We start from the raw sequence: 25,786 nt of genomic DNA, 5'->3' as shown, positions 1-25,786 counted from the left end.
TCACCCTAGATACACAGGCCAACTTAGTTCAACGGAGTCCATCCCCTTTCTTTTCCTCAAAACATGGAGTACATCCCATTTCTCCTCCCAAATATCATACATATACAGTGTATATCATTCATAATCATATTTAATGATAATGGTTAAAGGATTAGTTTCAATTTGCCTAATCCACATGTAATGTCTACAACAATCATGACTATCTTCCACCGATAATCCAAAACAGTTATCTCTAAACTTATACAATCTCTCTAACATGTAAATCCTTAAATTTCCATAGGAGAGTGATTGAGCAAATCCAACAACACCATTCATGTGCACAACCTCCCAATTTCACATTTTTCATACCAATTTCATTATTTATAAAAAAAACAATTATTCAAGATATTCTAAGGCAAGCTCCCCATTTTCCAAATATTAACCCAAGGGCCAAAATTATCTATTTTGACACAAAATAACCTTATATCTAAACCCCATAATCATTTATATAACACCCACATAGAAACCCCTCTTCTCAAACTTGAACCCAAACCCTAAGTTTGCTCAAAACACCTTCAAATCTCATCATTTTCAATTAACAACCCATAACCAAGTTAAAATCCATATTAAGGTGTAGAGAGTCCCTACCTCAAGTTTAGAAGACCAATGGAGCAAGCACGAAACTCAAACGATACTGAAACCAAACTCCAATCGGATCAAAATGAAGCTCTCAAGATGCCCTACCTTTTTTCCAAAGCCACTAGGGCGGATAAATCAACGGATCTAGGAGAAAATTTAGAGAAAGAGTGTATTTTAGAGAGAGAGAGTCTCACTTTAGGATTTTTGGTAGAAAAGATCTGAAAAAGTGATGTAAAAAGTCATTTTCGCGATCTGATATACGCACAGCCTGCTTGAGCACAAGAGTTGACGCTCGAGCGTCAGACACAATAAGTTGTTCCGCTCGAGCGCAAAATATACACATCCAGTACTTTTGCAGATGACAGACAAACCACTCGAGCGCAACAAAGGCCGCTCGAGCGTAGGAAACGTCGTTCGAGCGAGGAAAACACCCCTCCAGTACTTTTACAGACGTGCAAAGTGCTGAGAGTTTGCAAATCCTGCTCGAGCGCAAGAAGGGCCACTCGAGCGGAGGACTAAAATTCTAAGTAACGCAAGGTTTGAAAACCAAGCAACCAACCTATTCCAAACACACTCAACACATCCAAATAACCAATTTTAAGAAGGAATAAAGAGCAAAAGACAATGAACAAATACAAAAATCATAAACCCGAGTCCGGACTACCACAAGTGTCGGGTCAAAACTGGAATCATTATACCGGGACCTTAGGCTTGGGCCTGAACCATCATTTTAAAGCCTGGCCTGCCCGAGGCCTAGTGTCATTTTTAGTAAAAAAAAATAAAATTTTACTGAAAAAAATAATTAAAAAAATTGTTCAAGCCCTACCCAAGGCCCAAGCTCGCCGACTCGCCCAAGGCCCAAATACCTCCTGGGTCTGGGCCTAACTTACTGGCATGTGGGTCAGGCCGAGTTTTAGCGGGAGCTCACGAGGTCCGACATGGGCTGGGCCGAATTTACACCCATACTAACAACCCTTTGTAAGAGCAGTATGTACAGTTTCTTAACCATGCAATTGCTATTCGATCCCCATTATCCATTGAACCTAAATCCTTTTTTTACGAGATTATTACCGATGTAATTACCAAAAACTAATTTTTCAGGAGCCATTTTATTGTTATTGTTCTAGTTATTAAAATTAGGTCTGCTTGCCTCTGACTTGATCTTGATACTTATCTATAATGATCAAAATCGAATCATGAACCTAGGAGGTTTTATTCTTTGAAAAAACTTTTTAATAAAATTTTAGCTTTAGCTAGTAATGACCCAAAAATCACTAGGCTCGCATTCAAAAATATAACCAAAATAATATTTGAATAAATTAAAAATGCGCTTTGAGATTTGTTTAAAATGCAAATTGTCCTCATATAATTCTTAAAATTACATTTCAAGTTTATAATTTCATAACAAATAACTTATTTTATTAATAAATTATCAATTTTTAATGATGTAAAAAATATATTTTAATTAATAATTTAAGTAATTTTATTATTATATAGAAGATGACGGATACAATTTTAATTTTTCTATTAATTTTGTTAAATAATTTATTTATTTATTTATTAAGGGGGCATTTATAATTTTTAAGATTATAAGAAACATTGTACTATTTGTAATTTATCTAGGGTAAATTACACTCACCTCCCCTAAGATTTCTGACAAATACAGGGACCTCTCCTATGGTTTGAATAATTACATAAACCTTCCCTACTTTACCTAATATTCTCTAGATTCGACCCTATTGTAACTTCTGTTAGCACAAGTAACAGAAAATGCTGAGGTCATCAAAGACAATCCCAAAAATGCCAATAATTCCCTCAGGGCTCTTGAACCCAGCTATATATACCTAAGGAAATATCTCATCTTCAGAACCAAGTATAACACACAGAATTGAAAGTAAATAAAGCAGAAGATAGAGCTCCACAACTAAGCACAACATAGCTCCACAACCAAGCACAACACAGGTATGCTACCATACACATTCACATTAAGTAATTATTTAAAATAAAAAATAAAAATCAAGTCCATAGTCAGCAGTCCGACACAATATATAAGTATGATGCAGTTTTTTGACTATACATCATTCCATTACATTCCCAAAATATAAATGTAAACACCAAGTGTGCACTATACATCATTCCATTACATTTTGTACTAGTTGTTATGTCCACTACAAAAATGCAAAAAATGGAACATTGTCTTCATGGTCTATGTTTACTATTTCATGTCCACTACAAAAATACAAAAAGTGGAACATGATCTTCACTAGCTGTGCACTAAAGCAATATGTATTATATACCTTAAAGTTATGATAAGTACTTGTACCAAAAACATCATCATCATCATAGCTAATTCATCTGCAAGAAACAATGAAACAAACAAAAAGAACCACTGTTGCATTCATGCTATGTGGAAAAAAAACTTACATGTGCATGCTAAAGTAATGTAATAGGAAGACTAAACAAATATGAAAGACTTACACTTAAACATGCTTGGCATTGGCTTTGACCTTGCCTCTCCTAGTTAATTTCTCCCTCCCAGTTGAAGTGCCCCTCCCAAATGAACTGCCTCTTCGAGATGAACCGCCCCTTCCAACTGAATTGCCTCTCACAAAACCTCTGCCCCTATCAGTAGTGGTGTCATTGCCCCTACCACTAGTTCTACCACTGCCACTAGCTCCACCTCTTATTGGACCTTTTTGGTAGGTTCTTCTATTGTGTCCAAATTGCGTGCACCATTTGCATTTCAAGGTACTAGACCTCTTGCTTTGACTTGTTCCAGCTGGAGGCTTATGAGCAGCCCTCTTCCTAGCATTCCTTAGTTTTCCTGGCAATCTTTTTAGAGGTGGAGGTTGTAAAGGGTCCCCTGGTATAAGTGTCCACATGGTATGGTCTAAGATGGGATGTATTATCCCACCATTAACGGTCAAGTAAGTTTGCTTAGAGTAGTATGGGTGGAAAAAATCTTCTAAGGTCAATCTACTATGAGAAATTGCAGCCACAGCATGTTTGCATGGGACCCTAGAAATTTCCCACTCTCTACACATACAAGTCATCATGCCAAGATGGACAATGTGATTCGCCCCTTCATTATCCTTCACCTCATACTCATGACCTCCTGTATACTCTACTCTACAATATCTTGACCATTTCAGTGTGACCTAAAGTTGTTTTTTAATGTTCAAAGTGACATTAGACTTCCATTGTAGAGCCTTCTGATATCTCATGTGCAACTTACCCATCAACTTGCAACTTATGTTCTCCAATATGGTTAAAATAGGCTGACATCTCATATTTCCCAGCCAATTGTTGAAGGATTCTGTCATGTTATTTGTGATGTGATCAATCCTTATTCTAGCATCAAATGCATCTTAACCCTTCTTTCAACTGGCACTTTTTGCAGCCATATGAAAAGCATTATTTGATATATCCTTAATGGCTTGTATAGCCTGCTCATACTCCCTATGATTATATGCCCTTGCTGCCTTCCAGATTTGCTTCCTCAACATCAATCCAAGAAATTTTGCTCTAAAATTGTTGAATAAGTGCATGCAACATCTTCTATGAGTAGCTTCTGGTATAATGTCACTCACAATCTTGTCAAGGCCCTGTACACACAAACAATAAAACATTAGTAACCATTACAAGTATAAAATTAGAGGATAATGCATTATGTAAATAAATTAGTTGTTGAACAAATAAGTAAATTACCTTTTGCTGATCAGACATGATGGTCCATGGCCTAGAAGGCAATGCATCTTCTATGACTGTTCTCAAGTTCTCCAAAAAGAATGCCCAGTTGTCCTTACATTCACCCTTCACTACTGCTAATGCCAATGGAAACAACCCATTATTTCCATCTAAGGCAACTGCTGAAATTAACATTCCACCATAGGGACCCTTCAAGTAACAACCATCCACCCCTATGAAAGGCTTACATCCATCAATAAAACCTTTTTTCATTGCCTCAAATGATACGAAGATTCTTTGGAACAATGGATACTGAGGAATAAAAGTAGGGTCTGGTTCTTCTCCATCTTCTGAGACTGGGGTAGGAGGCAGCTCATAATTTATGACTGCTAAGCTACTAGGGTTTGTTTTCTTAATTTCCTCAACATATGTTGGTAGCAACACATACTGGCTTTCATGATCACCCTCCAGATCCTCCTTACACTTTCTTTTAGCTCTATACAATTGCATTCTTGAGGCCTCAATCCCATAAAGTTTGTTAAGCTTGACTTGCATAGTGTCTAACCCCATGTGTGGATTCTCTTTAAAACTATCAACCAATTTCTTGGCAATCCAAGTTGATGTTGCTTCACTATTTTGGTTCATCCTACTACACGTGTGATTAGGTACCAAGGTTTTGATCTTGTAAGTGATCCCATCTAGAAGAGAAGAAGCATGAATCCTCCAAGGGCATCTCTTAGCAGCACAATAGGCTGTCACTTTGGCTTTCTCATTTTTGTCCCTCACTATCTTGAAACCAGTGTGCACTGCATAGTCCCTCAATGTAGCTCTGAACCTATGCATCTGGAAAAATCATTCCCTTTTCTAATACCACTTCTCCTTCTTGATTGAAATACGATTCTTTTCCACTGTAGGTACTATCAAATTGGTTGCCTGGATATGCCATCTCTTCATTATCCATCCACTCTACTTTACCATCAAATTCATTGTCACTACTAGAATATCTTACTTCATCATCACCATATTGGTAATCACTAAGTACGTCATCATCATCTTCATTTGACTCCTCGTTACCCTCATCACTCAAACTCTCAGTTCCATTTGATGCATGTTCATCATTAACAATTACATTCCAATCCCTATCCTCATCACTAAACCCATAGACATTGTCCTCACGGTACTCTTTATCTACATCTATAGTATGTACTCCATCACCTCTACTATTTCTATCTCCAACATCATTTATATCTTTACCATCTTCCATTCCAAGAGAATATGCAATATCAACATATAAATTAATTGTTTTACTCCTACCTTGCACATAAAACATATCCAACACATCAAGATCATTTTCTATTAATCTCATATTCTCAGTACCAGGTATATCACAATGCAATGTGATAGCTATTGCTTCACTACAAGCAATGTGAGAGAGGACTGTTACAGTCACATCCTTCAAGGCATCAATGTAGCAATACATATTTGGGTCCACATCTTATACTCTGCCACTTTGCCTTTATAGTTGATGATTAGATCAAAATAAGGGAATGCAATCATACTATGATCACAATGAGTAACAATTAATTACAAAACAACTCATTCAACAATTACTCACCCAAATATAACAAAATTCATAAGTAGGAGACATAAAAAAAAAAAAAAACCATAATAAAAACTCATATAATCATAATTGTATAACAAAAACAATTAAAAAAATTCCTTAAATCATTATTCTAAGAAAATTAAGAAGAAAACTGTTTTTACAATAAATTGACAAAACCAAATCCTCACTTTTATAACAAACATAAATAAAAGTTCATATAATACAATTATAATTGCATAAAATCAAAAATCATAACAAAAAGAAGACAAAAAAAAAAAATTGTCGAACATTTAAAAAAAAAAATATGGCTTGGCCGATTGACCGACCTGACATCCGGCAGGATATCCCTACGGACGGCCGATCACCCAACATCTCCCAATTAAACTGCTCATCCGTTCATAAAGGTGTACAAATCCGAAAGAGATTACGAATCCGAAAGGGACTACAAATCCAGAGTTTCAAAATCAAAACAAACATGAGCTAAATGACTGTTACTCCAGAAAACAAACAGGATGAAGTATGAAAGAACTGGACTGCTACTCTAGAAAACAAACAGAGACGAAGTATAAAATGTTTGAAATCTTACCTGGAAGCCCTAAAACCAACTTCTCACCGATCAATCTCTTTCACATTTTGCATTGGTAATGATGATCTCACCAAAATCTCAACTTTATTCGTCGTTTGTTCACACCGATTGGTCTTCTTCAAAGATTTCGTCTCTCTCTCTCTCTCTCTCTCTCTCTCTCTCTCTCTCTCTCTCTCTTCTTTCTCCTACAAATTCTATCGAAATCAGAATAGAAAGTGAATTAGGGATTTAGGGTACAAAGGTTATTATCATCTTTTCATGCTCCAAAGCAAGGGTAATAAGGTCATTTAGTATATGTAAGTAACGTCGTTTGTGCTAATTTAGGGAGCTTCTATTTGCACACATCCATTCCACTTTGTGCATACGCTTAATGATAATTATTTTTATTACAATTTTATTCCCAAGTGAAATTACTATTATGGACATCATACTGTTTACTTGAATTTTTGAAGGGCCGAACCAAGCACATGACTAATTTAAGCAATAAAATGCTTCGAATAATATCAACAAAGTGCTTCGAATGATATAATAGCACCAATGAAGTGTTTCGAATGAGTATGAAATTATGACTAGATGTCTCGAATGCTAGCTATTACAAACTAGTAACAAGCTTCGAAGGTGGTACAAAGGACCAAAATCATCTTTCGAAGGTTGAAAGTGCCGACAAAGGACAAATTACATCCTTAGAAATACTCGGCAAAGTTTCGAAGGTTCACAACCACCATTATTGTTTCTTCGAAGCTGTTAATGCAAGATGGAGTGCTTCGGAGCTTACAAAATTATGGCAAAAGAGCCTTCGAAGCAGCTTTTGGCCAACATTGTAGTTATTCACATTTTGTATGTTCTGGTTCATACATAATTAATGAAAATATTAATTTTGTGCTTCGAACCAATTATTAATTCTTTGAAGACACCAAAACTGTTATTCTTCGAACCAACTTATCATGCCAAAAACAGGTATTATTCGACAACTAATTAATTGTCATTTTACATATATTTGAAGAGATGTATACATTTCGAAAGTTTTCAAAGCTTTATACAGTTTTGAATGTGAAGTAGTCAACATTCGAAACAACTCTTGATGTTTCAAATGTATCTTCAAAGCTTTATACAGCTTCGAAGGTGAAGTAATCAACCTTCGAAACAACTCTTGATGCTTCGAATGTATCTTCGATGCTTTGATTGTGTACATACAAACGACTGGCCATCAATTTGAAAAGATAAGCCATTCTCAAACATTTATTTAAATGCACAGGCTTTTTCTAGCCAAGTTCATGCATTTTAAATGGTCATCCCTTGTTTTTAGTGCTTCGAACTCATAAGAACAATTTGTTAATTTTATTAGCCACATCATCAGAATTATATTTTGATGTGAACCACAAATCCAAAAAGGATTTTGAACACCAAAAGTTATGGTATAGTGTGACCATGAAAATTCATACTTTTTGACATTTTGAAAAATGTCAAAAATTTTGAATTCATGAACAATGGCTTGTTCATTATTCTTGACCATGTTTGTTTTAAAAACATGACTTTTGCCGAATGGATTTTCATAATTATTTGGCAAAGTGGGTTGTTTTTCCATGTTAGCCATTAATGACTTATGAAAATCACCCATAGATATGTTATTTTCATGACTTGACTCTCTAAAATTTGATTTTTGGACCCCCCGAGTCATATATGGAATATCATTCTTAGCCAAATTTGGCTCAAGAACATGCTCTTTCATTGTGTTAATTTCATAATTTGGCTCTTTTAAAACGGACTCTTGAACCCCCCGAGCCATTGATGAAATCAACTCTTTGGTTTTGCTATTTTTAACCATGGACAAATTCTGAAAAAATTCACCAATTCCGGCCATTAAAGCCTCAGTTAAAGACTTGGTAGTGAGAGTTGATAACTCATCATTCCATTGGCGAATTTCCATATCAGGTTGATAAATTTCTCCAATTAAATGGTGTCTTTTTTCTTCCTCCAAATAATATTGTATGGAATGAAAGTTTATTTCATCAAGAAAATGGATCTCTTCTTGAAGATCCAAAATTTCTCTTTCACGCCAATATATTTCATATTGACAAGTTCGAATGGTGAAATCCAAATCGTTTGTCATTTCTTACACTTGGCTGTCCCACTAGGCGTGCCAAAAATTGTTGGCTTATTTTTCCTATGAAGAAAAATATCATAAATGCGAGCGTGCCAGCAAGAATTGAAAAATCTTTACAGATTAAATTCAAGCCAATTATCAAGCGATTGCGTTGACGGTTCTTTTGCCTCAACAAAGAGAACTTCAAAATTGCCAAAGTGTAGAGAAAAGAAAAAGTAAAAGAAGAAAGAGGGACGGAGAAGGACGATTGAGTGAACAATCAAAGTAATAATTACTTACCTCTACTCCTATGCTTCGAAAAGGAAGTGCATAAAATGCATCGAAATGAAAATACTGAAAATAAATGCTTCGAAATATAAATTTATGTTAAACTACTCCTAAGATAAGAAAAATGACAAGAAATATTGAAATCAAGTGCCTTTGATTTAAGTTCTGGATCTTTTACAATGTAGCCATTAATGGCTATTTATAAAAGAAAAAATACAGCAATAACTATTTAGTAACTACCCATTTCTTCCATCTTCATTCTTGTCTTGCCATGTGTCCTTCCACTCATTCACTTTGTCCTCCCACTCATCCACTTTGTCCTTTATATTCTCCATTATCTCTATAACTTCTTTTAATTTCCAAATGAATAAGAGAATGTCACATGTCCTACAATTGTATAAATAATAAATAATAATAAAAATTGCAGATTTATGGTGCTAACACATACACAATTCAAATAAACACATTCGGAGTTGAATGTCGAAAAAATGAAAAAAAATTCGAAATTCTACAATCGAAAGAAATGATAATTTTCGGAATGCGACTTCCGAACAAGTTTATTTTTGGAATGCTACTTCTGAACAAGTTATTTATTGAGAAGGATGTGCATAGAGTATAATGGGTGTGTGTAAATAGAAGCTCCCGCTAATTTGACGGAATGAGAAAATTTTGACAATATTAAGGAAAACAAAAAAAAAGTTTATGTAATTATTCAAATTACAAAGAGGCTCTTGCATTTGTGAAAACCGCACGAGAGTGTAATTTACCGATTTATCTATAACTTATACATTTGAAAGCCTCACCGGAAAATTCGTAGTAGTTCCCGAGAGATTACAGAGTGGGGTGTGTGGGGATGCAGTGGACGGTTGAGATTCAGCCAGAAATGGCGGTGACGAGAGCACTGACACCGAGTCTCCTACCAGCCGTCCGATTCGAGGCCACAGAGTCCCGCAACGGTGCTCCTCCTCCGCGCAATCCAAGACCCCCTCTTCCCCTCCTCTCTGTTTCCAAGCCATCTTGGATCGTCAAAACTGAGGTAAACCCATATCTCTCTCTCTCTCTCTGCCTGTTTGGTTGCTGAGAAAATCGAGGAAAAGATAAAGAAGGTAAAATAAGCAAGAGCAAATTGCATATACTAAACTGTTTTATGTTGAACATTTCATACTTTAATCATCAATATTCTTTAATTCTTGTACAATATTGTTTGCATTTTATGGTCTTTTGGATGTGCAAATTTGAATTTTAATTATCTGAGATATTAACCAAGTTGATGTGAGTTGTGAATTTGATATGCAAACAATGATATATCTCTATATATACATATGTGTACTCAAACAAAAATTATTTGCTATTATTGCCTGCTAAATGACTCATGATAATTCATGTATGGATTGTGAGGAATTTTGTGAAGTTTCATGAAAAACTTAATCAGACAACTGCCAAAATTTGTAGACAAGTTACATTTTGTACAAAATACAAATTCATATATATGCAAGTTCGAGTGCATTATGCATTTAGTACAATTTTCTCCCCTCCTCCCCTGCATCTCCCACCCTTCCTAACGAGGAAGTGGGGCGGGGACGGCTTTTGTTTTCCCCACCCCAATTATATTTATTCAATATATTAGATTATATATCCCTTAACCTTTTTTTCAATATAGTAAGATTAATATATTACACTTAACGTTCATTTTCACCCATTTATTTCTCATCTTACATCTTTTAACTTTCATTAATTACAAAATTTTATCCATAGTATATTATATTGTCTATGAGTTTTATTAATATTCTGATTTTTTAAGTTACAAAAGTAACCCGCCCCTAACCTGCTCCCACCTTGCCCTTGACTACAATCCGATTTGCCCCATCCTAGATATAATAAGGAGTGTGTGTAGGGAATACAAACCCACCCCATTGCCATCCCTATGTGGAGGTATTTTGAGATCTTTAAATTATGACAATTGACATGTAGACACACACTAATATTGAAAGATTGGAAGGGATTGAATTTTGAAACAAAAGGTATCTTCTTTTTTGTGTTTTCTTCATGCTGGCGTAAATTTTTTTTTTTTTTCTTCGTTTCTTGTATTGGCAATACTAGAAGAAAGGGAAAATTTTCCTAATAATGTTTTCAACCCTGAGCAAATGTTTCAACATCTACTTGTTGCAGTCAAATGTTCGGATAGATCAAAAAAAGAAGCCTGATCCACCTTGCTTGGTATGCTCAGGTAGCGGAAGAGTTGATTGCCACCATTGCCGTGGAAGAGGTCTCTCTCTCTCTCTCTCTCTCTCTCTCCTTTTGTATGTAATAGCACCGACAATTTTTGGCATTGTCAAGCTTAATTTGTGAGTTTAATTAATATGAATTCTAGATCGAAATGTTGCCTAATCTAATATGAAGAGCACTTTCCATATCAGTCGAAATTAAAGAAAGACCAAGTTAGCTTGCAGCAATATGAAGCAACATTCTTCGTCATGAAGTAGAGCAGTGTAAAGCAATGAGAAACTAATTGCAATTATGTAGATCAATATTGAGGAATCATTTATACATAAATTGAAAGCTTTCAGATTTGACAAATACTAGACAATGTTGATATACACAGCTGTCTTGTCCTTGTAAACTGTAATGGCTTCTTGGATAGCATATTACATGTATTAATGTTGTACTTTCGCGTGCTAGATTTGCTTAATGACTGACTGTCTTCAATAATTTCTTATTGTATCTGGAATTTTTTTTTGCTGTGTAGTCAAATTTATTTATTTTTGGTTCACCAGCTTTTATTGTCCGAATCATATTCGGACCTACTAATATTTGTCATTTCGCTTCATGTTGGGTAGGGCAACTCATTATTGGGGAATTTGGTCACAACTGAAGAGGAAATGGTTCCTTTTTCCAAACACTTCGAATCAGATTACAAAATTTTGATTTCTCTTTGATTTCTTTACATCATAAGACACAATTTCGCTAAGGTGAAATGAAGCCCCTTCACAGAAATGATACCTAGTCAATGAAAATGAGTTTATTGACATGATTTTTCAAGTGATCTAAATGTCTTTATAAACACACTGGAATAATCTTGTTTCATCTGGCATTCAATTAACATATTTAAAAATTATAGACACTGTAGCTTTATGAATTGTTTCATTTTTCTATTCCCAAATTTACGTGTGTCTCGTATTACTGTTCTTATGTCTTAAGATCTTAGGCAGGACGAATTCTGTTCATCTAATGATGCTTCCGAAAGGGGAATGGCCAAAATGGTAAGGCACCAAGCTTTATGATATGTTAATTTAAGAAGTGGTTTTTAAAATAATTTCACCAAAACTGCCCATAACCACTCTTTGCAGGTGCAAGACCTGCGGTGGTAGTGGCCTCGGCTATTGTTCTCGTTGTGTTGGGACCGGAGAGTACAGGTATATAATGGGCTTTCATTTCATGAAGAGGGAATCGAATGACATACAAAATCACAAAAAGTATAAGGTTCGTGATTACTCTGGACCTCAGACTGCAGCTGATTTTCTTCTAAATGGTGAACAACCAAACTCAAATCAATGTCCACGCTAGCTGTGAATATAGCGTTATGTGGCCATGCAGAAACTCCAAGTAAGCTAATAGCTCTAATTGTGGGGATTTCTTAGAAAATATGCCCTTGTTTGTGTCCTTTGCTTTGGAGTTGCTAGATTAGTCGCAACTGTTTTGTAACTAGTAAACTATCACCTCAGAAAGATAACTCCCTGGACCGTTCAATTTGTATGTTTAATTCTTAATCGTGAATTGGGTTTTCATGTCTGGAGCAGCTAATTTTAGCTGTAGATATGCGTCGAAATGTATCAAGGGATTGTTGCTTCAAAGTAGTCATAACAATGGAAAATCTGTTACAATGTTTATTTTCTAATCATGAATTTGGTTTAATAGCCTGAGTGGCTAATTTTTTTTATGTCGATGTGTATGAATGTATCACGAGGTTGTTGCTGCAAAATATCTTTCCTCATTTTCTCCATTGCATAAAGTGAACTGTTTGTTCCATGAAGAGAGACTATGATAAACACATCTAGAATCGCATCTTTGTTTGAAGGAAGCTTTTTTTATTTTGATTTTTTTAGGGGTTTTTTTAAATTTTATTTTTTATTTTTTAAAATTCATTCATTTATTTTAATTTTGTTTTTAGTTACTACAAGAATCTATAAGTGACTAAACCCACCTTCTAAATAGAGCTTCCAAGCTAAATATAGGTCCACGTGTTCCCTGAGAATGAGGAAGCCCAAAAATAGAAAAATCCGTAAGTTGTGTTTGGATTATAGATTTAAGAATTTGAATAGGAAATGAAAAATGCAAGATAATTTAGGCTGGTTTGGTAATTTTAAAAAAAGTCAAAAAATTATTAAAAAAATTAAAAAGTTATCACTATTCACTAAAAAAAATATAAAATAATTAATATACATAATATTAAAATATAAATCAACTTTACGATTTTCTAGAGACTGACGTCAAAGCAAAGACTGAAAGGAAGGGAAAAAAAAATTACATGTGTATACTCACTAAGTTGGATGGTAAAGTTGTACCTGTGAGGGCTCACCATGAGTCCCGTTTTGATGATTCGAACCGTTCAATAGGTAAAACTCGTCTGGTACTATATGTCTATAAAAAATCACGTCTATCGAATATCGTTAACTACATGATCAAATCGTTTTTGTATAAAAAATAGATGGTGTTATAGTTAACAGTTGACAAAAGAAACTAACACGATCAGATAGCTATCGATATTCAATCAACGTGATTTTTTACAAACATATAGTACTCGACGAGTTCTACATATTGAATGATTCCAATTAGAAAAACGGGACCCGTGGTGGGCCCCACGAGCTGAACAATACCGTCCAATCAAAACCCGAAAAAGAGACAATCTTTTCCCATCTCCTATCCAGCTACCCAACTCGTACGGATTAATTAATTATCTTCTCCTACACATTTATTTATATAATATTTTAATACACATTTTTTCATAAAAAGTCAAAAAATTAACCTAAATATTCATATTTTTTTCCTCAACTTTTTAGTCCAAAAAAATAAAAAATACATTTATTTATAACATCCCAAACAACCCCTAAATCTCTATTCAAATTCATGATCTAAATACATTAGAATAAATAAATAGTAAAACGTGCAGTGACAGAAGAACAAAAAAATTTTCTTGCATGAATTTTGTTAAGATTGAAATTTTGCAAGGAAAAAGAGAAAATATAAGAATTCTAATTCTAATTAATTACTTTTATAACAATTTAAACTTTCTTATAAATTTAAACTTATATTTTTCTTTGTTTTTTTTGTAAGAAACTAGTAGCTTAGAAGCTTATTTTCCCTGGATCCTTTGTTTCTTGTAACTTTTACAACTCTCGTGCTAAACAAACACAAATTTTTTTTTGCTAACAAATCAATCATAGCAAATGCTTCGCACAATCTAAAAGCATTAAACAAATGTAAAGCACATTGTTTGATAACAGATCAAACTTGAAAGTTAGGAATGAAACAAACAACCTCAAAATTATTACACCAGTAAACAAAAATGTGAAAACTATAAAACAAACTTGTGTATTTATACTGGATGGAAAAGCAAATCCCTCCGATAAAATTCCTCAATGCCAATATACAATACTTTGCATCATCAGACCTACGCACTATGAATACTGGGCTAGACCCAAGAGTGAAGTTTTGTCAACATATTGGTATAGACAAGGAAACAAGAAGCTGGGGTTCACCGGGTAAAATTTTTCACTGCAATACAGTTCAATCAATGCCGTATGAGAATTCATCAATCAATGCCCAAGCTGGAAAATGATTCGAAGCCACCCTGACAAAAATAAAATAAAATCAAGATGAGTTTGGTCATTGCATTTCATTTTTTGAAGTGAACACAAAACAATGTAAACATCTCAAACTAGACTAATATACTTGGCATAGAGAAACTATCAGAGTTGGAAGTTAAAACTAGACAAAAGCACATGTGCAAAGAAGAGTGATTTCCAAACACAGACAGCTCTGTTCTCTCTTTTAATTTTATTTTCGGCGGTTAAATAGATTCTCATTTAAATTCTCAAATGTGATCTATTTCAGCATTATTTGCCGTCTTCTGGAAGACCGATGCATCACTGGCTAAGAAAAGGTATTCATAGGGACAGCTGCAACAAAATGACATTACCATGTCTAATGAAGTTAATTAACAAATTCAGTTGATTAATTTATTAATCCAACTACACCAAGAGGCTACTCACAGAGCAATCATCATGAACACGCCAAATGGTCTCGCCCAGGAGGTTAGCCACAGACAAGACTGTCAGCTGGGGAAAATAGTTCTGCTCCAACACTGGAATGGTATTTGTTATGATCACCTCTTGAAACAGGCCACTTGACAACCTTTCTATTGCAGGAGGACTGCAAAAATGTGAACTCAAATTAAAATTCTGTGTAAAAAACAGTTTTAAGGCATTTTGAGTATCGAAGATGACACTACCAACTTCCTGGTTCAACAGCATGACAATTACTTTAGCTAGCAACCTATAAACACATCCCACAAACTTGATAGATTAAAAATCTTTCAACTCTATAATACCTCCTTACTAAGTGACTAAAGGCAATAAATAAGACATAAAATTCTCTAAAAAGAATCAACTCTTGTGAAAATAATGGAAAAAAGCCATGATATCCCCCAACAAATCTCTATGTAACCATAAAAAATGTCATAATGAAACCATCCGGACCCAATGCCTTGCCCCCATTGCAGTCTTTCAAAGCTCCAAAGACTTCCTCTTTTGTGAACTGCTGCCCTTCCAGATTTTTCGATCCCTTATCGGAATAATGTCAAAGTCCAATAAATCAAGACGAGGTATCCTGACAAAAGTCTCCTCATAAAACTCCTCATAGCACTGTACCCCTCCACTCTGAATCTCCTGCTCCCTCCTTGTCTCTTCCTCATCAATCACCAAGCTTTCTTTCTATGTAGTTGTGCCTCCTGTGGGAATTAGTCAAATTGTGAAAAAAATTGGTGTTAATATTTCTTTCCTTCGCCTTATGCCTCCAATTGATCTCCTTCATAAGAATAGTCTGCCGAAATTTTACTTTTGGCTTCATCCTCAGTAAGATCACCTTCCTCTTTCCTGAGACCCAAAGCCTTGGTTTTTTGGACATTGAAGCCACCAAGCACCTCATTCCATTTTTTAACCTCATTCTTGAGCTAAATAGAATTTTAGGTTGCGTTTGGTAGAACTTTAGAATTATGATTTAAGAATAGAATTGTATTTTGAGTTTGTGAGTTTTGGAATTATGATTTGAGTTAGGAAAATTTGTTTGGTTATAAGTTTTGAAAAGAATTTTGAATTGAGTTTGAAATAATTGATGTGACATATGATATTTGATTCAAAAACTTACAACTCAACCAAATACACAACCCAAAATTCTATTCAAAGCTCATAAATTTTTTTTAAAAATTCGGAAAATATTTTTTGTTTAATATATAAAAAATAACAGGTGTCAATTGCAAAAAAAAAAAAAAAAATTACATTGTTTGGGTCAACCGGCAAAAGGTCCGGGAGGATGACTGGGTAGGCCAAATTTCAAAATTCAAATCCCGCTTGAAACGAGTTTTCAAAAGTGTGGAATTAAGTTTTGAAAGTAACAACCAAACATCATACTCAAATATGGGTGTGCAATCATGATTTGAACTCTACACCAAACGCAGTCTTAGTATTTTCAGTTATATCTGGATTCCCCAAGTATTAACTGGGAATTTTCAGTTTTGATCACCAACTTCTCAAAATATGCCACAGAAATATGGAGAAAATCATGAGGTTAACTAAAGAGAATTTAGGTACCTAAAGACAGCATGTGTACTGCATGCATACACTTCTCTGGCTCCCTCTTGATGTAATAGAGCTGCTCCTTTGGAAATAGTACCTACAGAAAAGCAGCAAATCAATAATTCCATCCAATGCAACAATTAATAAGGACTAATCTCCTAACACTAGTTAAGAGCAAGAAAAAGATCAATTACGATTCATGAAAAAACTCCACCATTTAGAACACCCAAAAAAATCTCAAATATGAAATTTGTTGCCAATATGACTACTGATTGGGATGAGGAACTGGTGATCCATAAACTCAACAGATTCCATGAAACAACAAATAACTAGATCAATAGAACTAAAACTCGTGATGTGGCAATACCTGCTCAAATCAGGAACTTTTAAAAACTAGTTTCAAGGTTGATCAGTGAACTAAGTTGTATGGGGAGTCGATGTTTTAGCCTAAAAGCCAAAAAGTCACAAAAGAAGCCAAAAAGCCAACAAACTATATAAAAAAAGTCAAAGATTCCTTTTTCTCTCTACTTTTTGCACGCTTTTTCGTAAAAAACCAAAAAAGTCATCCCAAATATACTAGTTTTTTTACCTTATACTTTAGCAAAAAAGTTACTAAAATAGCTTGTTCTCAAACGAGGTACACACAAAAGAACCTCTTGGTGGAGCCCAGTCCCCAGAGAGCAGAACAACACTACTTATTTAACTCTTAATAAATTTACTTTTCGGTACATTTACAAATCAGCTCCATAATTTGTTCTCTAGCAACAAAAAAAGAATATACACGAAATTTAAAAATACCAGCAGTATCAATCATGTCATCCACCATAACTGCTACTTTTCCCCTGACATCCCCAATCAAATTCATCACCTGCATGATGATATTCACATACCTGAGAATCCGGAAGGAGATGTTCCAATATAAACTCAGGGAAGATACAAACTAGTACTTAAATGTTCTTAGGATGCTTAAAACAATTTTTTTTTTTTTTTTTTAAAATACATGTATCTCCATAAAGAAGCAGACATGTCAACTTCTGGAGTTACTCTAGTTCCAGGAATTATGTTATTACACAAGTTTCCAGAAATCTAACTATTGTCACAATCATTAGAGCTGATCATACCTCTGCAACATTGTGTCCATGACGCCTTTTATCCACAATGGCTAGAGGGGCATCGGATAATTTTTTGGCAAAAGCACGTGCTCTGGCAACTCCGCCAACATCAGGTGAGACCACTACCAAATCATCATAACAGATGGTCTTGCTAGCAAGGTAATCAAGTATCACAGGCTACTTGTGCACAAACAAAATAAAAACCAATCAAGGAACCAAACCATATCAGCCCATGGTTTCTTGACAAATGAATGGCGAAACAAAATAAGATGATGGCAGGAAAAGAATACTTATGTGAAGTATGAAATACACAATAAGAGAGATATTTTTAACATTAATGTTGACCTTTGTGGCAAAGCCAAAATCATCTCAAACGAAATTCTTTCAGCTAGCTATATCAGATGTCGTCTATTAACGTCAGACACCAATAAATGTGTCTGTATACATCACAGAACCAAACCTACACATAGGTTATTACCTGTCCATGAACATGGTCCACCGGAATATCAAAATAACCCATGGATTGCCCAGAATGTAGATCACAAGCAAGAACGCGGTCAGCACCTGCTTCAGTAATCAGATTTGCCACCAGTTTGGCTGCAATGGATTCACGCCCCTGGGTCTGAAACAGCAGTAAATGGAGATAAAGAACAAATCAAGTAGAATTCAATGGACTTATCCTAACCATATTAGCTTATATAAATCTTGTTTTGCAGTTCTGCTCCGCCTAGGATTCAATTGTCCACAGGATACATGGATTTAAAGCTCCTGCATTTTTAAGATTATACATGCTTCTAAGATTTACTACCAATCTTGTTATTATCTAATTAGTAGCTATTATTTTCTGCTTCCTAAGGGTTTGATCCTGTCAAGGTCCATAAAATAAATGCTTTCACAAATTGTTTAGCTATTAAGTAAAAAATATCAAGCGTAATATCCGATCCCACATCGGGTAGGTATACAAGTGAGTTCACATCCTAATTAGTAACAAGAAGTTTTTCCTAGCCAAATTGCTGCTATGGATGGGGATGTTACACATAGCGACATCAAACAAAAATTATTAAAAAAATTCAGAACCAGCTAATTGATTTTCTTCAATTGTAAAGTACAAAGAATTTGACTCTAGGTTATGAAGATAATCTGCAGCAACTGGAAAAGTAACAATACGATTATATCAATTACACCGCAATTCACTATACACAAGAGGGGGGAGGGGGTAAGTATCCAGGTCAACTAATGTTATTTTATTTACTTGCCATGATCTATCGCCTCAACTTGGTTCATGGACAAAAAGTTTCAATGGGATATTCAGCCTATAGTTTTACCCAAAATGAGTTTGTCTCACTCCAAATACCAGCTTACCTTTCGATCAGCCCTGGCATATCCAAAATATGGTATCACTGCAGTAATATTCTTGGCTGATGCCCGCCGACAAGCATCTATCATGATCAGAAGCTCCATAAGATTCTCATTTGCAGGAGGACAAGTTGGTTGCACAAGATATACATCACACCCTCTAACACTCTCTTGTAATTGGACATATATCTCGCCATCGGCAAAGCGTTTTATCTTAATCTTTCCAAGCTCCAGACCCATGTAGCATGCAATTTCCTATCAAAGCATACAAAATTCAATCAGCAATTTCATGCTTAACATACTCATGAAAGATCAAGATAAGTAAAAAGAATTATGAAAATGAATACGAACAAGTAAATAGAGTAATACTTCAAAACAAAATAAATCACCAAAACTATAAAGAAAAAGGAATGGGAGCCCACTGCTGATAATACATTCATGTGTTGATGCAATTCAAGTGTCTGGATTAATGAAGAACTGACAAAATTGGCAGACCCACAACCTATGCTGCTTTTCCTCGATCATGAGCAAGTTCAAAATTTTAAAATGAAAAAATAATCAACAAAATATTTTCTGTTCAGAACCAGTGTTGTGAAAGGCATGCCTAGGCGCAAGGCGCAGCAAGGAGCAGGTTCTGCGACAGAAGGGACCCAAGGCGAGGCGAGGTAGATAAGTCGCACGCCTTTGCCGCTTTGCCGAGCCTTGAGTCAGTCGTGAACAGGCGCAAGGCGACGCTTAAGCATGCCTTTTGTATTTTTTTTAGGCTCTGATCTGATCTGATGGCTCTGATCTGAGTTTGAATGGGGCCAACCACGTATGATTGCAACTCATACTACTCAATACCCAATAGTTGAGGATCGAAGCCCTAAACTCTATCGAAGAAAGGTGTCGTCTCCTCTTTGCACAGTCTGCAGCTCATCGCGACTTCGTCTTCGCTTTCATCTTCGTCTTCGTCTTCGCGCAGGCGAGTCTTGTTGTTGTTGTTGTTGTTTTTCTGCTTCTTCTTCTTCGTCTTCGTCTTCAGGTGCTGTAGTCTCGCCTCTGTTTGTCATTTTCTTCTCTCTTTTTTTTTCCCCTGATTATCCATCGCTGCTGCTGCTGCTGCTGGTTCTTTTTTTTCCCTTCTCCTTCACCTTCTCCTCCTCTTCTTTCCTGTGCTGTCATCTCGTCTCTGTTTTTATTTTTTTTTTGGCTGCTTCTTCATCGCTGGGGTTTTTTTCGCTGGTGCTGCTGGGTTTTTTTTCTTTTTTTTTCTTTTTTCGTGCTGCTGTGTTGGTCTGTTTTTTTTTTTTTTTTTTTTTTTCCTTGTCTCCGCTAGGAAAAAAAAATTACAAATAATTAATTAATCACACATTACATTACACTGAAATTATTTTTCATTTATTAAATTTGTTGTGTAGAAAATGACATCTGAAAGTAACAGAAAAGATCCGGCATGGCAACATGCCCATTTGGTAGAGTCCAATAATTTGTCTTGATTGTCTTAGTATTATGAATGATTAGTCTATGTTAATTTATCCATTTTTTACTAAGAATGTGCGCCTTGATTCAATGAAGCCCGCGCCTCACCTTGCGCCTAGGCCCCAAGAGACCTTCAGCGCCTTGATGCGCCTTGAGCCTTTAAAAACACTGTTTAGAACCAACATTACAAACATTATTTGCCATTTATCTGTTTATGTCACCAAGAAAGAAAAGGAAAGAAGGTGAGTAAAATAAAAAAAGAAAGGGCAGTGAGCAGATAGGATATCCCGAAATGGCAAATGCAAAAGTTATCAAATAATCAAATCAGGTGATGCTTTTTGTACATACTGGCAGAGATCCTTGCTAAGCACCAACCTCTGGGTCCATGATTTTAGCATCAATCCCTCCTTTCCATACATTATTTAAGACACATCAAGACGCACTTCAACCCAAACATGAAAGGAAAGTTAGCTGTGAAATGTTTAAGCACATAGAGTTGCAAAACAAGATGAAATACTATTTATCAAGGGCATGAAAACAATACCATGAATTCATCCAAGAAAGAAAAATATCAACAAGAATCATGCTATACCAGCTATCCCCCAAATGCACGTTACTAAAAAATTCAACCCCGTTTCCTATTTTCTTTCTTATCCTCCCAGACAAATTGACGGTCATTCACAACCCCTGACTAAACAAATAAAAAAATAATAATAATAATAAAATGAAAAAGAAACCCTAGCATACCATTGGCTCTACTCTACATTTTTGTAGAGTAGAAAAACGCTAAAGTGGAAGGTGCAACTGCAGATTCGGGCAGGTGAGGAAGGAATAAGACTAGACCTCGTTTTAAGGCTTTCCTCATATGGCATTTGAAGATGTGCTGACAACCTATGTTACACGGACTCGGGTACGAGTATCGGGTGCGGGTACGTATCTAAGGGTCGGACACTTCAAAATTAAAAATTAAGGATACGTGGATATGTATCCAAATTTGGATACGGGTACGGGGATACGTTAAATAACTTTTTAAAAAAAATATATATTTATTATATGAAGATGAGTTATATTATATATATATATATATATATTTAATAAATATTTTTATTTTAATATATATTAATTATTTTATTTATTTATTATATTTTTTAAATAATGTGTTCTAATTCATTTTTTTATTTTATTTTACATACATGTGTTTATTTTTTTTATTAATATATATATAAGTATATATTATCTTATAAATATATTAATGTTATATAATAATTACTATTTAATATATAATAATAATAGTTATTATTATAGTTATTATAATAATAGATAGATAATAATAATAATAGTTAATAAATATATTATCTAATAAATATATTATATGTTATATAATAATTATTATATAAATAATTATTAACTATTATTATTATATAATATATAATAATAACATTTATTATTATAGTTATTAGTTATTATTATTATAGTTATTATAATAATATTAGTTATTATTATTATAGTTATTATAATAATAGGTAGATTGTTATTATAATAATAGATAGATACGAATAGATAGCAGAGATCTGAATCAAGAAGAAGAAAAACGACACAGAGAGAGAGGGAGAAAAAGCGAAGCATCGCAAGGGAGAGACGAAGCTGATCGAACCAGAGAGAAGAACGAGATGAAGAGATCGAGAGCGAGAGAAGAGACAGACGAAGAGAACGATCGAGAGAGAAAAGCAGACAGTTCGAAAGAAGAAGATCGCATCCCTAATCGCAGGATCGAAGCCCTAATTGCACTTTTCATAGCCCTAATCACAGGTATGCCATCTTTCTTCTTACTTCCATATGCTATATCCTCTTCTTCTATGCCGTATCCACTTTTTCCAAGCCGTATCCCGTCCGGATTCCGTACCCGTACCCGTGTCGTGTCGTGTCGACACGGGTACTTCGCCAAAACTGACGAGTCCGTGTAACGTAGCTGACAACCCACATGGAGACCTCTATGTGTTGTCGGCTCGATTTTACCAATATTTGAGCACATGTCTGAGTGACATTATTGTTTGAGTGTTTTCCCAGCCAAGAATAATTGCAGTTTGAATTTCTTTTTCTTTCAGCTCTCGTGTTTTCAAGGTAAAGCCACAAAGGGCATTCCAGAATTACAAAAAAAGGTGGGCTGCCATCTAAATAGGCCTTTCAAGTTCCTCATAAGATCCATTTCAACATAGTTTAAAGGTAATTTTTACATGCCATTTAGTTTGTCACTTCAAATAAGGAAAGAAAAGATAAAACAAAGAAAAAATGAAAAAGGAAGATAGAACAGAAAGTTAAACACATCTTCCTGTTATAGAGAAAAGTGAATCAAAAAGAAGGAAAGAAAAAAGCGGGTTCACAAGGCCAATTTATATGTACTACAATGGATTGAAATGTTGTCTTTAAAATCATTTCAAAGTACTCCATAGACATGTACCATTCTTTCTTTCTTTCCACTTAAATTTTCAAATTAAAACAGTCCTAGCCGAGCTGGTTAATACCATTCATCTGTGAAGCATTCAATTTGAAGCAGAGAAGTATATAAGGCACAATTTAGAAACATCAGTGATTCAAAAGCATTTGAAATGATACCTGAGAAAGTGCAGGATTAGCTGTTCCAGAGAATATTCGAAGCCTAGTGTCATTTTTGTAAAATGCATTTGCTTCTAGATAATTAGAAGCCAAAAAACTGGGAAATGTTGCTTGTTCACTGTCAAGGACCGGAATGGATGGCTTCCCATTGTCCTTAAACTTCAATGGCTCAGTCAAATTACACCTCTACAACAAAAACAGCACAAACACATCATTATCACAAAAATACAATTATACATAAAGAAAGCTTGAATATATAGGGAAACACAAACAAACAAACAAAGGTATATAACCGCATCTCCAATCCATAAGACTCAAACATATATCAAATTTAAATTTCTGTAAAAAGCACTCAAAAACCTCTCCACTCCTTGACTCAAACTTATATCAAATTGAGTTTTACCCTTAATTTTACCCAAATCAAGGGAGACTCAAATGTTTCCTCAAAATTTTTCAAAACCACTTTGTAGCTTTCAAATTAACAACTCTGCCATCACTGAAACTTTTACTCAAACTCATGCTTGATTCCAATCCAAGTTTGTCAATTGGAGTGTTTCGTATCAAATAAGCTTGGGAAAATTATAAATAAAACCCCAGAGTTTGACCTTTGTAACAAAATAAACCCTGGGTTTTTAATTTTATCAATTTAAACCATAATCTTTTGATTTTAGATTTCTTTTCAATCTAAACCATTCACCTATTTCCGTTAAGTAAAACTAATAATAAAAAAATAGTATTTTAGTCATTAAACTGAATGTAATACACCATTTGTTGTTGAGTTGAATGACTAAAAACGACAATAGACAGATAGTTTAGATTAAAAACAAATCAAAATATTATGATTTAAATTGATAAAATTAAAAACTTGGGATTTATTTTGTTAAAGGGGTCAAATGGTGGAGTTTTTTTCTCTTTTTTTTTTTTATTGGAATTTCCCCAATAACTCATTTTTTAACTGAAATTTGAGTAAGGGCTGGAGACCAACAAAAAAGAAAAAGAAAAGAAAAAAGAAATTAAACTAAAATTGCACTTCAGATTGTAAACCCTAAAGCAAACTATATGTAAAACTGAATCATAATGAACAGAAAGACGAACCCATAAACAGAAACAAAACGTAATAAATAATCTAACACACACATATACACACATATTATTACTCTCGCGAACCTTCAATTAATCAATTGGACATTTGGCAGAAAACATATACGCAAACTATTCACACAGTAGTATATAACAACAATTGCATTTCCAAAATATGAATGCATTTAGGAGACAAAATGTAATCAGTTAGAACAAACGATTGAGACCAAAGAAGAACTAACCACGACAGCGTTTCTACTGGGGAGACGACGCCGAAACTTGTTTGTTGCAAAGAGAGTTGCAGAGAATGCCAGAGAAGCCATTTTTACGGACGAGAGCGAATCGGTGATTAGGGTTAGGGTTTTGGATCGGAATTGCTTCTTCTCAGTTTTTCATTTTCATAAGAAGAGGTGGAGTGGGAAATGACAAAACTGTGGGTAGCCCTGCGTTGACGGAAATCAAAACTGTTTTATACATCATTTGTAAAAATTTAGGAATAAGATTCTTTACACTATTTTAGCCTAAGTTTGGCGTACTTTAAATAATTTATTTTTTTATTTTTTTTGTCATATTATATCTTTATTTTTTTACACATCTTTTTATAAAAAATAAAAAATACACTTATTTAGGTCATTCTAAACAATTTCTTATTTTATTATTCTCTAAAATTTAGGAATAACATTCCCATAATATATATATATATATATATATATATGTTTTTGGTAAGAAAAGAATAATTAACTTTATCTACTTCCACTAAACAAAAATATAAATAAATTTAATTTTTTTTTACAAATATTAATAAATTTGAATTTTTTTTTTATGTTCTATATAAAATTGATGGGAAGCTTTTTTGTAATGTTAAAAAATAAAATTAAAAGTATTATGTAAAAACTCAATAAACTTACTTTTTAATGTAAATGGTTATTTAATTATCCTCTGTTTATCATCTTATTTAACTTTAATTTTTTGTACGTATCTTTTATTATTTTTATAACAAGTTAATTCAAATTAGAAAGAACTTTAGTTGGAAATTATTTTTGTTTGGTTGAAGTTTAAAATTTTATTTTGAAAAATCATAAATTACTTTAATAAAAATAAATACAAAAAAGATGTTTTTAGATTTTTTAAAATTATTTCTATACCAAAAAAAGAAAAAAGAAAAAAAAAAAGAAATAGAAGTTCCAAGTTTTTACAAAACCAGCTTTCAGAAATTTTCACTCACGAGGGCCTAACTTGTGGGTTGAATTTTACAAGATAGTAAGAAGTAACTTTTTAGCTTTTAATCTATCTTAAATTACATCTCTCTACTTTTTTACACGTTTTTTTTTTCACTAACTTCTCAAAACAATTCAAAATTAGCTTTCGAAGGTTTCCAACGCATGAGTGCCAGACTTCTGGGTCTCTTTTGACCGAACGGTAGATGTTGTCACTCTAAAGCCTTTGCAA

The 25,786-nt window shown here is 34.2% G+C and overlaps 2 protein-coding genes across 4 annotated transcripts; one reads left to right on the top strand and one right to left on the bottom strand.

The window, feature by feature from the left end:
* Positions 1 to 9,521: 9,521 nt before the first annotated feature.
* ENA (DnaJ/Hsp40 cysteine-rich domain superfamily protein) lies at positions 9,522 to 12,763 on the top strand. Of its 2 annotated transcripts, none has more exons than XM_028239401.2 (4): positions 9,522 to 9,901; positions 11,035 to 11,131; positions 12,071 to 12,125; positions 12,213 to 12,763. In XM_028239401.2, the coding sequence occupies exons 1-4, from the start codon at positions 9,719 to 9,721 to the stop codon at positions 12,427 to 12,429; spliced, it is 552 nt and encodes a 183-aa protein (XP_028095202.2). In that variant the 5' UTR covers positions 9,522 to 9,718; the 3' UTR covers positions 12,430 to 12,763. The 2 variants fall into 2 exon arrangements, with proteins under 2 accessions (XP_028095202.2, XP_028095203.2); XM_028239402.2 differs by having other exon boundaries at positions 9,544 to 9,901; positions 12,064 to 12,125.
* Positions 12,764 to 14,429: 1,666 nt separating this feature from the next.
* Positions 14,430 to 24,847, bottom strand: LOC114295204 (ribose-phosphate pyrophosphokinase 1). 2 transcript variants are annotated; one of them, XR_014362183.1, is made up of 9 exons: positions 24,580 to 24,815; positions 23,258 to 23,443; positions 19,190 to 19,438; positions 18,306 to 18,449; positions 17,837 to 18,004; positions 17,514 to 17,583; positions 16,731 to 16,812; positions 15,135 to 15,871; positions 14,430 to 14,713 (listed from the first exon to the last, which is right to left on the bottom strand). XR_014362183.1 is itself a non-coding variant. In XM_028239403.2 (9 exons), the coding sequence occupies exons 1-9, from the start codon at positions 24,658 to 24,660 to the stop codon at positions 14,675 to 14,677; spliced, it is 1,179 nt and encodes a 392-aa protein (XP_028095204.1). In that variant the 5' UTR covers positions 24,661 to 24,847; the 3' UTR covers positions 14,430 to 14,674. The 2 variants fall into 2 exon arrangements, 1 of the variants encoding a protein (XP_028095204.1); XM_028239403.2 differs by having other exon boundaries at positions 15,135 to 15,294; positions 24,580 to 24,847.
* Positions 24,848 to 25,786: the final 939 nt, after the last annotated feature.

The sequence above is a fragment of the Camellia sinensis genome, chromosome 2 (assembly GCF_055761805.1).
Source record: "Camellia sinensis isolate YWXY chromosome 2, ASM5576180v1, whole genome shotgun sequence".
Taxonomy (NCBI): Eukaryota; Viridiplantae; Streptophyta; class Magnoliopsida; order Ericales; family Theaceae; genus Camellia; species Camellia sinensis.
This window is presented reverse-complemented; position numbering and strand designations above follow the sequence as displayed.

Excerpts from the sequence above, each read along its gene's own strand:
- ENA (XM_028239401.2), top strand. The coding sequence starts at position 9,719 with ATGCAGTGGACGGTTGAGATTCAGCCAGAAATGGCGGTGACGAGAGCA. Across the intron at positions 11,132-12,070 it reads CCACCATTGCCGTGGAAGAG|GCAGGACGAATTCTGTTCAT; the intron begins GTCTCTCTCTCT and ends TTAAGATCTTAG. Across the intron at positions 12,126-12,212 it reads AAAGGGGAATGGCCAAAATG|GTGCAAGACCTGCGGTGGTA; the intron begins GTAAGGCACCAA and ends CACTCTTTGCAG.
- LOC114295204 (XM_028239403.2), bottom strand. The coding sequence starts at position 24,660 with ATGGCTTCTCTGGCATTCTCTGCAACTCTCTTTGCAACAAACAAGTTT. Across the intron at positions 18,005-18,305 it reads TGGACCATGTTCATGGACAG|CCTGTGATACTTGATTACCT; the intron begins GTAATAACCTAT and ends GTGCACAAGTAG. Across the intron at positions 14,714-15,134 it reads GTGTTCATGATGATTGCTCT|GGTGGCTTCGAATCATTTTC; the intron begins GTGAGTAGCCTC and ends TATTTTTGTCAG.